At 47.1% G+C, this 13,290-nt stretch overlaps 1 protein-coding gene and 1 long non-coding RNA gene across 4 annotated transcripts in view; one reads left to right on the top strand and one right to left on the bottom strand.

Moving 5' to 3' along the window:
- The first annotated feature begins 6 nt into the window (after nucleotides 1-6).
- On the top strand, nucleotides 7-1,190 carry LOC129391861 (uncharacterized). The gene is made up of 2 exons (XR_008616643.1): nucleotides 7-264; nucleotides 858-1,190. It is a non-coding gene; the product is annotated as an uncharacterized lncRNA (long non-coding RNA).
- Nucleotides 1,191-6,475: 5,285 nt separating this feature from the next.
- Nucleotides 6,476-13,290, bottom strand: part of MYOZ3 (myozenin 3) — a 13,994-nt gene continuing 7,179 nt past the window's right edge. For all 3 annotated transcript variants that reach the window (XM_028484912.2, XM_028484911.2, XM_028484913.2), the window contains 5 exons: nucleotides 11,985-12,139; nucleotides 10,958-11,011; nucleotides 10,715-10,853; nucleotides 10,097-10,259; nucleotides 6,476-7,085 (listed from right to left, as the gene is read on the bottom strand). In XM_028484912.2, coding sequence (XP_028340713.1) covers nucleotides 6,917-7,085; nucleotides 10,097-10,259; nucleotides 10,715-10,853; nucleotides 10,958-11,011; nucleotides 11,985-12,139 — 680 coding nt within the window. In that variant the 3' untranslated portion in view covers nucleotides 6,476-6,916. The remainder of the gene's footprint in view (nucleotides 7,086-10,096; nucleotides 10,260-10,714; nucleotides 10,854-10,957; nucleotides 11,012-11,984; nucleotides 12,140-13,290) is intronic.

Genomic DNA, 13,290 nt, shown 5'->3' with positions numbered 1-13,290 from the left:
TATTGACCTTAGAAAATTCAGGGTTTGAAAGGTTGTCAAGAGAACTGCAAGCCTAACAGATTTTTCTCTTCTATCTGTAGGTTTTGGGCCACACATGTTCCACCCAATGGGACCACCCCCTCCTTTCATGAGGGCTCCAGGACCAATCCACTATCCTTCTCAGGACCCTCAGAGGATGGGAGCTCATGCCGGGAAACACAGCAGCCCCTAGCACATTATCACCACTCTGGGGCTCTACGGAAGAGAGGGCGCTTAAAAATCCCAGTAAATGAATCTTGGAATAAATATATTTTTCCTTCCTTTGTAGTTTCCATGATAGCGGAATGTATTCAGATGTGGGCAGTTGGAGAACAACAGCCATGCTTTCCTACATGTGCTCAAAGGATTGATGGACCTGAAATAAGCTGCCATTAACACATCTGGTTACTACTATAACATTACTAATAAAGCTTAATGCCTCTTCCCCTTACCTGTATGGGGAACAAGCAACTGGGTGAATTGGAATGTCCAGCGGAGGTACCATCGTAAATTAAATGTTCATTTTGTATCTTTTCTGGGGGGAAAAAGTTGACCAGTAAAAAAACAACTTTGACCATTTTTATGTCCATTGGATATTTTCCTTTTTATCATCTAAAAAAAGATTACCAGTACTAATCATTGTAGTGGCAAGAGTGTGATTTAACGCTTCTAAAGTCACTCTCAGAAAGACAAGTAGAAACCAGCACCCCGCACAGCCCAGGTTTTTCTCATCTCTCCTTTCCTCATTTATTACTAAAGGAATCTGGCTGATAGTTTTACTTCTTTATGCTACCGAAAAAAGACAAAGATAAAAATTACTTTTTATTCCTGTCAATCAGATGGAAACACAGATGTCATGGGGCTGTGTATCATTGAAGAAACCTGGTGTCTAGGATGAAATTATTTTAAAGAACTTCCAGTAAAACACTTGAACAAACTGTGAAAGAAAAAGAATTAGAGTGTGTTTGAATGGAAGACTTGTGACCTATAGCTGGAACCTTGATCTTCAGCATTCACCTTTGTGTGACTTCAGCGTCTCATTTTAATTCCCTGCTTCTGGGCAGGGGACTCTGGTCTTAGAATATTTGGATATAACTGAATTGTAGATGGAAAAAAAAAATTGATGTTGTGTTGTGGTTTTGTTTTTAAAAAATTAAAACGGGTCACTTTTCTAAATGTTGTCATAGGTTTATTTCTGTTTTCTTTATCCTTGGTAGCTGAACTTGAGGTCAGTGGGAGTTAGAAACAAGTTAAATATAAATATATTTTTGCTTTAGACTGTTTTGATTCTGATCTCTATCCATTCTAAAAGAACCAGGCCTTTTTAGTACTTATGTCAAAGGTTAGTTGTGGGCTTGAAATAGGAATACACAGAAGGCACAACACAGAGCCTGCCATGTGGTTGTTGATACATGGCAGCTTTAAAAAGTTGTCCTAGTATTATACAAGTCATTTTAAAAGGAAACGGGAAAAATTTATCTACAAGTGCATTTTTCCAGAAGCCAATTCCCATGTAATTTTTATCTAAAATACATACTTGCAGAATGGATATACCCCTTATTACCCTATTTTAGCTTCTCTGGAGAATTTTTGTTGTTTTCTTCGAGAGGACTTTATCTTGCCTTTTTTTTTTAAGATCCTAAAATTAATCTAGAAGCACTTAGAAATTTTGATTTTAATTCTAGTAATATCAGATGTGAAGCAATGTAGGGGTACTTCCAAGTATTTTGACACCCTTTTGGGTAGGGTTTTTTACTTTTGAGCAGGTGAGAGATTTTTAGCCAATTTATGAATAATGTGAAATATAGTGTTTTAATAATTGCCAAATTCAATTATATCTATACATATTGATATACACGTGTAAATATGACTATCCAATTTGCGTATTCTTGCCTTTTTGAGAAAGAGATTCTAAATTTTGTGCACTACCTGGCTGTGGATTTGTATTTCTTTTTAAAGCATAAACCAACATAAATTGAAGTATAGAATAGATGCTTGATTAGTCTTTCTTATGGAAATCAGAATTATGAGCAATTAGATTTTGGCAAAAACTCTTAGGTGCTTACCAAACTCCATTTCCTTCTCTAGGGCATACAGCCAGGGATACACTTGGCAAAAAGTAAACTTTGCCATTCCCAGACCTCTGTAAAAAACATCTCACCCACCCAGTCCTATGAGCTCCTTCCCCATCTGCTGGCTGAATGCACAGGAGGATGATCCCTGGAAGACGGCAGAGTCACACAATGGAAGGAGCCTGGGTTCCTTTATCACTGCTTCAAGGAGAGCATTGTGATAAGAGGAATTTTTGTTACAGTAAGCCATTAAGACTTGGGGATCTGTCTGTAACAGCAGCTAGTGTTACTCATAAAAGATGTAATCAGATCTGATCACACAAAAAAAGCAGAAACCCATTTTTGTTTTACTGAGTAATGGTGATTTTTTAAATTTATTTTTATTCAAGTATAGTTGATTTATAATGTGTTAATTTCTGATATACAGCAAAGTGACTCAGTTATATACATATATACATTCTTTTTAATATTCTTTTCCATTATGGTTTATCCCAGGATATTGAATATAGTTCCCTGTGCTATACAGTAGGATCTTGTTATTTATCCATTCTATATGTCATAGTTTACATCCACTAACCCCAAACTCCCAGTCCATCCCTCCCCCCCTGCCTTGGTAACTACAAGTCTGGTCTCTATGTCTGTGCGTCTCTTTCTGTTTCGTAGATAAGTTCATTTGTGTCATATTTTAGATTCCACATACAAGTGATATCATACAGTATTTGTCTTTCTGACTTACTTCACTTAGTATGATAATCTCTAGTTGCATCCATATTGCTGCACATGGCATTATTTCACTCTTTTTTATGGCTGAGTAGTATTCCATTGTATATATGTACCACATCTTCTTTATCCATTCATCTGTCAATGGACATTTAGGTTGTTCCCATGTCTTGGCTATTGTGAATAGAGCTGCTATGAACATTGGGGTGCATGTATCTTTCTTAATTACAGTTCTGTCCAGATATATGCTCAGGAGTGGGATTGCTGGATCATATGGTAACTTTAGTTTTAATTTTCTGAGGAACCTCCATACTGTTTTCCACAGTGACTGCACCAACTTATATTCCCACCAATAGTGTAGGAGGGTTCCCTTTTCTCCACACCTCTCCAGCATTTGTTATTTTTATACTTTTTTAAAAAATAAATTTATTTTTTATTTATTTTTGGCTGCATTGGGTCTGTTGCTGTGTGTGGGGCTAGTTGCGGCGAGCGGGGGCTACTCATTGCAGTGCGCGGGCTTCTCGTTGAGGTGGCTCCTCTTGTGGAGCACAGGCTCTAGGCGCACAGGCTTCAGTAGTGGCTTGCGGGCTTTAGAGCGCAGGCTCGGTAGTTGTGGCACACTGGCTTAGCTGCTCTGCGGCATGTGGGATCTTCCTGGACCAGGGATCAAACTTGTGTCCCCTGCGTTGGCAGGCGGATTCTTAACCACTGTACCACCAGGGAAGTCTCCCATTAACTTTTTTTTTTTTTTTTTTGCGGTACACGGGCCTCTCACTGTTGGGGCCTCTCCCGTTGCGGAGCACAGGCTCCGGACGCACAGGCTCAGCGGCCATGGCTCACGGGCCCAGCCGCTCCACAGCATGTGGGATCTTCCCGGACCCGGGCACGAACCCGTGTCCCTTGCATCAGCAGGCGGACTCTCAACCACTGCGCCACCAGGGAAGCCCCTCCCATTAACTTTTTTAAAAGGAGGGATTGTCTTGGTAAAATGTAACTCATGTACAGAAAAAGTGCATAAACACAGAAGCACAACTAAATTAAATATTTTAAAGTGAATATCTGTGTAACAATCACACAGATCTAGAAATAGAAATTGTCCAGCTTTCCCCAGAAGCATTTTATTATGTCCCTTCACAATCACAAACCTTTCTTCCTCCAAAGTACCACCATCCTGACTTTTATACTCAACACCTCCTTGCATCAGTAAACATATTTTGTATATGTGCCTTCCTTTGCTCATCATTTTGTTTCTGAGATGCATCCATATTGTTGTATGTAACTGTAGTTCATTCATGTTCATTGCTGCCATGTCTATTGTCAGGTTTCCCAATGTTTGGGCTATTCTCAGCCCTTTTCATTTCCATGTCACAGGCTGATTTCATTCATGTAAAGAACAAAAACAGGCCAAAGCATACAGTTTATATGAAGGGCCTACTAGGCCCCCAAATTACATGAAAGGTTAATGACCTGCTTTTTCAGGATCGAAATTTTACTTGTTGAATAAAGAAGCAAAATACAGAACAACAAATACTGTATGATCCCATTAAAAGAAAGACATATCTTTGTATTTATGCATCTATATACATGTAAATATTTATTCAAAGAAGTCTAGAATTCTAGAGCAACCAAACTATTACCACTGGTTACCTCTGGTATATGGGAATGGGGCAGAATGCAGGAGAGTGGGAAGGTCTATGTATGTGCATGGGAGGAGCTATGTGGGCAGATACCTTCACATTTTACTTCTTTGTTTAGTTTTACAGTAGGCTTTAAAAAAAAAAAAAAAACAACAACATCAGCAGAAGTCACATCAGAATAAGGAAGGAATGAGAATTTACTTTGGGGTGCAGCAGGCTCCCTACCAGTCTCTCCTCTTCTGTCCCTGGTGGCTGCCATTACCCTCAGAGCACAGCAGAGCCAACCCAAGGCAGACCAAATCCTCTCTTCTGTGTTTCAGACACTTTAATGGTTGGCTTTCAGCTCTTGGAAACGTGACTTTAAATGGGAGCCCCCAAATTCAAGCCAACACATCAACTGCAAGCAAATCTGAGTCAGCTGTTGGCCCCTTGAAACTGTGTGAGGCAGAGTGAAACTCCAGAGCAAAAAGAAAATGCAACCACTATCCCGTGCACCTGGGAACCAGCTAGATTCCCAGCCTTCTCATCTCCCCAGGAGAGGGCGTCAGGGCGGAGACAGAGGGAAGCAGCGGGGAAGGAGGTGAGCCATGTCCAACAGAGCCCTACCGTGATCAGAGGCTTTCCTTCAGGTTTCAGCTTTACTGACCCCCAGTGACATTTCCATGAGCCTGCTTCTCAAGGTGCACTCACTGCAGGAACATCTTATCAGCCAAGAGTAGTAGCTGCATGGAATCTGATGACTGAGTGCTTATTAGGTATGTGTCCATCAGTATGCCCACAAAACTCTATGCAGGGGCTTCTACTCTCGTCCTCATCTTACAGGTAGAGAATTAGAGGCCCACAGGTGAGAAGTGACTTGAGTTCACACAGCCATCGGTGGCATTAGAACCCACCCCATCCAGTCTGACCCCCAGGCTGTACTCTTAACCTTAAAGCAGGGCACCATGACTAGGTGATTCCAGAGTGAATGGGCTTGGCCGCCCGGTGGGGTGATAAGAAACATCCACTGGAATCGAACAGATCCCCACTTGTCCCTGGACAAGTCACTTCCCCCTTTTGAGCCTGGATATCCACATCTGTAAAACGGGACAATACCTTTGTCTCAAGGTTGTACTGAAAATTAGAAATGGGATATGGAGAGAACCTACTACCAGCCCAAGCACTGAGGCACCCAATAAAAAGCAGCCATAGTCATCATTATCACCACCACCTGCAGCGAGGCGTTCCTTTCCCTTCTCTTCCTAACGAGCCAGCATACAGGCCGAAAAACTCCTGGTGGGGACTAGGACAAGGTCTACCCTGGCGCCTGCTCTAAACGGTGAGTGGAAGCGGCTGGAAAGGAGTCGTCCTTGTAAGCACCCTACTCTGCACCTGTCCTGTGAGGTGCCAAGCGCTGCCCCTTCTTTCTGACCCCATGGCTGCCTCCCTAGTCCAGGCCTTGTTCCTTCAAGGATCCTGGCTTCCAGCTGTACACCTCTCCAGTCTGTGCTCCACACAGCAACCAGCGAGACCCTTCGCTCTCCATCCCAAGAACCTCCCCATCTCCTTAGTGCAGCCCACCCCACTCTGGCCCCCTGAGGAGTCACTGACTCCTTTGACATTGCCATCTCCCTTCTCCACAACACCTGCCCCCATTGCAATTCTGCACCTTTGCACTCTCTGTGCACTTGCCAGGAATGCCCTCCCCGTCACACTCTCCCCATCACACCCCCTTCCCTTGATGGACTGTCATTCCTCTGAGGCCCCACTCGAATCCTCTGGGAAGCTTCCCAGAATCCCACCCCACAGCCAGGGTTAGAGAACCCCTCCTCTGCTTCACTGGCACTTTGTTCCTCAGTTGTCAATTAGCGTGCTTTAGGGAAAATTAAGATGACTTCCTGCTTTACAAATCTGTCTTCTCTACTGTCTTTTCCTCCCTAGGCTAGGGCCTGGGCTTACTCACCACACCCTCTCCCTGGAGCTGGCACAGTGGCTAGCACACAGTTGGTGCTTAGTAAATGTTAACAGCATAAATAAAGACCATCTGTGTCTCAGTAAAAGGAAAATCTAATTATCAGAGTGATTCTTAGGTAAATAGCCGGCTAGTGAGCTCCCTGTCATTGGGGCAGTGTAAGCTAGACCACAGGAGCAGGAAAGAGTGGAGGCTTGGATGTGAAGTCACTGGTGGTTTGGATTCCTAAAGATACAAACCGGGGACGAGTTTTCCTGGAATCCGCTGGGAGTACTAGTTACTAATAGAGACCCTCCACTCAGGAGATTCTGATGCTGCAGGTTTGGGACGGGCCAGAAATCTGTATTAAAACACCTCCAGGTAATTTTGAAGCACACCACATTTGGGAACTGCTGAACTTCGTGACCTTTGAGGCCATTTGTGTGTGATGGCCCTTCGTAAACTGTGAAGTGCTGTCCACAAGTCTTGGCTCCAGGTGCTACCCGAACTCTGAGATGGGGGAATTGAAGCGGCTGGGGCTACAGCTCCTCAGACTCTGGGAGGTTGCGGACCCAGCCCTGGGCCACCCTGTTGAAGCTGGGTCTGAGGCGGAGGAGTTCCGAGCCACTGGTGAGCTCCGGGACGAAGGGGGTGCCTGCCCTCGGAATGGTTTTCCCCACCAGGGGTCCTCCAAAGGGCACTGGCGTCCTGGGGAGAGAAGAGCAGCAGGGGAGGAAGGCAGTGTGGGAAAGGGTGGCAGAACAGACCTGTGGGTCACCACGTGCAGCCCCCTCCCCTCCTCTCTCTGGGCCTCAGTTTCCCTGCTACTCAGCAACCTTTTGTACTGTCTTTAACAGGTTTCTCCAGCTCTGCCCATTCTCAAATCTGCCCCTAGTGGGGATGGCTTCTTGCTTTGAAATAGGAGTGAGGTTTTCAGTGAGAACTGGCTTGTCCTGGCAAAACTCTAGGTTCCTGTTAAGGAAGGTCCAGAAGGGAGTAGAATTGGAACAGAGTTTTTCCCTCCTCTTGTCATCTCCCCTTAAAACAATATATCTCAGACTGGAGAGAGAAAGGAGGGTTAGAAAGAACACTGAGAATCAGAGACTACAGATTACCACAGAGACATGCCATTTCTCACCCATAAGACTGGCAAGAATAAGTGATTTGGTAATGGGGCAAAGTTAGTAAGCCGGTGGGGCAAAGTCTCACTCATATACTGCTGGTTGGAGAGTAAATTGGTGTTGCTCCCTCGAAGGGCAATTTGGCAGGATCTTTTAAACCTGAAAATGTGCAAATTCTGTCAACCAGCAACTCTACCTGTAAGCATATGGCTTAGGGAAGCGCATGTACAAGGAAGCAGATATGAGCAGCGATTAGTGACAGACCAGAAACAAGCCATATGCCCACTGGCAGAGGAATGGATAAGATAAATATAGTATACTCACATGGCAGAGCACTATATATCAACTTAAAAGGAATGAAAAGAGATATAGGTATTAGAAAGAGGAGACTGCAAAAGCATAATGTTGAGTGAAAAAAGCAAGCAAGTTACAGGATGAAATACAAAGTAGCAACACACACACACCAAACAATGCTACATCCCCATAGGTATGTAACTGCTTGTAGAGAATATTCTCTTGTAGAGAATGTTCTGAAAACATACATACCAACCTGACAACAGTGTTACCTTTGGGAAGGGAGCTGGAATTGGAGCATGGGGAACAAAGGGGCCCTACCTTAATTTGAAGTCGCTTAGGGTTTTTTTAAAAGATAATATAAATACATGATTTTCAAACTATTTTTGAATTTTAAGAGAATAAAAAGCATTGCTCATGTAGTGTTTTCCCTGTAGCCTGGGACCAATGGAGAGAGGGGAATGCCTGCTCTGGGGTAAAAAGGCAAACCTTGGGCCAGGGTCTGGGTTCCAGCCAGGACCAGTGTTTCTGCCTGGACCACCACAGCTGTGATGGCAACAGCCAGGCCCCACAGGAACAGGCTGGGCTGTTTCCAAGTCAAGCAGGCCTCACGGTTGGGCCCTTGATCAGGAGCCCAGAGCCCTGGATCCTGAGCACAGCTTGGCCACCAACACTACAGTTCCTTCTCTCTCTGCCTCTGTTGCCTCTTCTGTCCCAGGAGGGGTCTGGGCTCAGGGGTCCCTAAGACCCTCCTTATTTTGGTGGGAACATGCGTCAGCCTTTCAGAGCTGAGGCATGAGATGGATGGGGCTGCAACCTGTAATGGCCAGCCTGGAAGCTGGCTGCTAGCACTGAATGTCAGCTGAGGGTTTAAATAGCTGGACAGGCAGGGTCTGAGGGCCCCAGGAGGAGAGACAGCACAGTCCTGCCTGGCAGGAAACCCCAAAATGTCTGCCAGTGGCTCGTGCTTCACACGAGGCCTGTTGGGCCCATTCTTCCCATCATGGTCCTCCATGGCTCTCAGCTGTTTGAGGGCAGTCACATCCCTCCTGAGCAATCTCTTCTCAAGGCCCATCACCCCCAGTTCCTCCAGCCCTTCCTCAGAGGGCTTGGTCTCCAGGCCTAGCAAGACACACACAGTCTCCATGTGTGGTCTGAGCAGGTGCCAGAAGAGCTGGACTGTGGCCTCCTCTCTGTGGACCCTCCACTTTCTCACTTAATCCAGCCCAAGCCAGAGGAGCATTTTTCACAAATAGCAGCAGACTAAGGAAGCCAATTGAAATGCAGTTGAAATGCATCCCCCCCCAGCCCAAAGCCTTCCTTCCTGCCAAGCTCCCGGCCTGACTGCTGTGATTTGTTTTCAGGCCCCCAGGGCAGGATGTTAAATCTATCCCTTCTAAGTTCTCCCCTGTAGGCTTTTCCAGCCATCATTTCAACCTGTAAATAATAATAATCATGGCAGCTACCATTTATTGAGAGCTTATCACTTGCCAGAAATTTTGCCTAAGGCCTCTCATGCCATCCTCATGACCATCTTATGAAGCAGGTACTAGAACAGTCTCATTTTACAGGTGGGGAAAGGGAGGCCCAGCGAGGTTAAGCCACTTGCCCAAGGTCACACAGCCAGGGGTGGAGATTGCATTAAGCCCTTGTCGAGGGCCCGTGTGCTAAACACTATGAGCCGCTGCTTTGTGGCTCTCACCTCCGGTGTCCAACATGTCACTGCCACTCCCCGCAGTGGTACAGCCTCAAGATCACTTTCTAGGCCTCTTCCAGACCACTGATGAAAGTGAGGAAAACGCTGAGCTGGCCTAGGACTAGTGAGATCTGGGGCCCCCAGCCAGGGGAGGACTTGCACCTTGATGTCCATCAAGGAGATGGCACCCAGCAGTGATGGAGAATAGGCAACTGGACTCTGGAGTCAGACAAAACCAGACTTGGATCCCAGCCCTGCCACTGCTTCCTTGCTTTGTGATTTGGGGCAGATTGTTGAGAATCCTCTTCTCCAGCAGAATAGGAAAAACTGTGGCACCTGCCCCACCCTGTTGCGGAGGGGAATCCAGCAAGATGTGTGCCACGTTCACCCATTTATTCCCTGTACATTTATTGAGCACTAGTTAGTTGTGCTAAGGCAAGAGCTCTAGCTCTAGAGTTTTAGCAGGGGTTCAATAACTGTATATAAGGCGTTGGGGTAGAGCCTGGCACGTAGAAAGTGCTCAGGAGATGCAGCTACTGCTGTGGTTGTGACTGGCTCCAGCACATCCTCCCTCCAGGTCTCTCCCTAAGCAGCCCGCCTCGTCTTACTTGTTGAAATTTCGATACTCCGCCAGGCTGGGGGTGTGACTTCCGCCTTCGCCCAGGTCGTCCCGGTAGCTGATGAACTCCTGCCATGGGCAGCTGTAGCCCTTGGGGATGGCCGTGTGGTTGAACTTCTCGGGAGGGACGCCCTTCAGTGGCTCAGCATAGCCTAGGGGTGTGGAGCATGGCGCGTGGGAGGCGGGCAAGCGGGACGCCTGGGTTCCTTTTAACCTTGCCGCCACGCCCCGCTGCAGACAGTGTTTGTGGGGGCTAGGAAAGGGGAGTTGGGGGAGGGGGTGGAATGTGATGCTAAAGTTGCTACAGCAAAGAGGACCCTTCCCCATCCCTGGAAACAAGGATGGAGCAGCGGAATTGCGAGTTGGGGCGCAGACTCTAGTCTTGCCTCGGACCCTGGCTCGCTCTGTGACCTTGGCGCATTGCTGCGCAACTCTGGGCTTGTGTTGGGTCTTTACAGTGGGGTGTGTGTGTGTGTGTGTGTGTGTGTGTGTGTGTGTGTGTTGGGAAGGAGGTGGACTAGACGCTGTCTGGATGCTCTTCCTGCCCCACCGTGGAGCTCGCCCATGCTACGGTCCCCTGGTTCTGGGACGCGGGCAGGCCACTTACCTGGCGCCAGGGCACTGGGGCTGGGGGCACTCACTGGCCGGGCGGCTGTGCGCTGGGCATCCTCAGGGCCCCCGGGCCCTGAGGTCGGGAAGATGTGGAGCTCAGAGCGGTAGTTCTGCCCCTCGGAGCTGTTGGCAACCTAGGCACAGGGGCGGGAGCTCAGGGGTGGTGGACCGGGGAATCTGAGCTGCCTGGCCCCTTTCCCCAGGCTTCCGCCACTTCGGGGTCTCTGTGCACGCTCACCATCCCAGATTCTGCTGTTCCAGTCACCTTCTCCTTGGCGCTTCCTGCCACGAGCTGGGGGGAGGGGAGGGGCAAATAAACCGCAGGAAGGCTCAGCGGGGCAAGAGGCCAGGGTTCTCCCTCCACTAAAAAAAGGCAGGGGGTGGTGGGAGGTCATAATCCTGGAGCCCACCTCCCAGGGATGTTTGAGGGGGAGGATGAGTTAATAGTGTAGAGCGCTAAACCCTGGAACAGAGAAGTGCTCTTATATACGTTAGCTGCTATTATAGTATTGACCCTGGGCATATAATACTTAACCTCTCTGAGCCACAGTTTCCTTCTCTGTAAAGTGGAGATGATGATTATAATATCACTCTCTGATCATTAAATGAGATGATGCATGCAAACTGCTTAGCTAGTACCGTCATAAGCACGTAGCAAAGGTAGGTGTTTTGTCATTTTTATTATTCTGCCACATCGATCCCTCTCATCATCTCCTGTTTCATCCAGAAATTGAGTGGAGTAGGATGAAAGGCCCCTGAGTTCATTAGAAGTAACTGAAACTGCCTGCCACATTTTTGAAGCTGGAGGACAAGCCATTCTTGCCTCCTTTCTCTATGAGGTGACTGTCTCGTGGCCTTTGCCTTCTTCCAGTGGGAAGAAGAGGACGGCATTCTGCATTTTCCTTCTTAGATCAAACTCAAGTCTAATCTAAATCCTGCTTGCTGCAAATTCAGCCCAGAGCACCTGACTATCCTTCTGCACTTTTTGTAGGAGCCAGAGTCCCTTCACTCCATGGGTCATCCTGTCCAATCCACTTTATGTACTGTATCTGGGGAAAGGTGCCTAAAGAGCTAACCCTTTTCTAGGATCACCTAGCAAGGCAGAGGTCAATCTGATGGCAATATCACAGCCGTCCCCGTCTGGAACTTGAGGGACACCCCCATAGAGGGCAGAGGTCCTGTCTGGCTCATTGTTTGGCTCTAGGCTAACGATTGGCCCTCTCTGGGCCTTAGTTTCCCTGTGAACACAATGGAGGCTTACTCACCGCACGCGGGCTGGATGCAAACTCAAAGGTGAATTTTTGCACGCGGCGCCGTCTCTTCTGGAAAAGGAGGGATCCTCGGTTGTTACGCAGTGATAGCTCTTCCATCATCAAGTCCTGGGGCACGCTCAGCTTCTTGCCCAGGTCCAGCAAAGGGACTGCCCAGAGAGGCCAGAGGGAGCTCTTACTACCAAACCCTCAGGGCACTCCGGGTTGCTGCCTCTAAGAGGACCTCTGCACAGCACCGTCTGCTGTGTATGAGAGTGCCGATTTCTCCCCACACTTGCTGACCCTGGGTGTCATTATTCTTAGAAATCTTTGCCCACCCAATGGGCGGAAATGACTCCTCCGAGTTTAATTAGCATGTGTTTGACACTCAGTGAAATTGAGCATCATTTCAGATGTTCTTTGGCCGGGTATATTCATTCCATGCATTTCCCATGCAGCTCTTTGCCCATAGTGGTGGAGGTAGTGAGTAATGATCAGATTCTAGGTATCTTTTAAAGGTAAGCCATGGGTGTGGGATGTGAGAGGGGGGGGGGGAGGGGGAGGGAGAGAGAGAGCTGGGGGAGGTAAAGGCAAGTTTTCTGGCCTGAGCCGCTGGGAGGATGGAGTAGCCGCTCTCTGATATGGTAAGGCTGGAGGAGGAGGTGTGAGGAAAGACCAGGCATTCCGTTCTAGACGTGTCTTCTTTTAATGTTAAAATAGCCTTTTATTGTTATAAAAACAGCATGTATGTGCATTGAAGAAAGTTAGAAAATATAAACATAAAAGAAAAGAAGAACACATTTTCTACCATCCACAGGTTGCCACTACTAACACCTTAGTGTATATCCTTTCCTGTCTTTTTCACTAGGTATGTATTCATATGTGACTTTTTAACCAAAATGAAATCATAGCACAGCTGCTTTGTAACTTGCTTTTATCAGTTAAAGATCTCCACCTTTCCGAGTGAATGAATTTTTTTTATATATAATGCCTAGTCTATATTCAAACTCCCCTAATTGTCTCCAAAACTGAGCATAACGTTTGAAGAACCTTGTAGGCATCCCAGCGGAGATGCCAAGGAGGGAGCTGGCTATATGCGTCTAGTGTTCATGGGAGAAAACTGACCTGGACATAAAAATTGGGGCATCAGGAAGTACAAATGGTATTTGCTGTTGTTGTTGTTGTTTTTTTTTTTTTTTTTTTTTTTGCGGTACGCGGGCCTCTCCCTGTTGTGGCCTCTCCTGTCGCGGAGCCCAGGCTCCGGACGCGCAGGCTCAGCGGCCATGACTCACGGGCCCAGCCGCTCCGCGGCACGTGGGGT

The sequence above is a fragment of the Physeter macrocephalus genome, unplaced genomic scaffold, assembly GCF_002837175.3.
Source record: "Physeter macrocephalus isolate SW-GA unplaced genomic scaffold, ASM283717v5 random_270, whole genome shotgun sequence".
Classification (NCBI taxonomy): domain Eukaryota; kingdom Metazoa; phylum Chordata; class Mammalia; order Artiodactyla; family Physeteridae; genus Physeter; species Physeter macrocephalus.
This window is presented reverse-complemented; position numbering and strand designations above follow the sequence as displayed.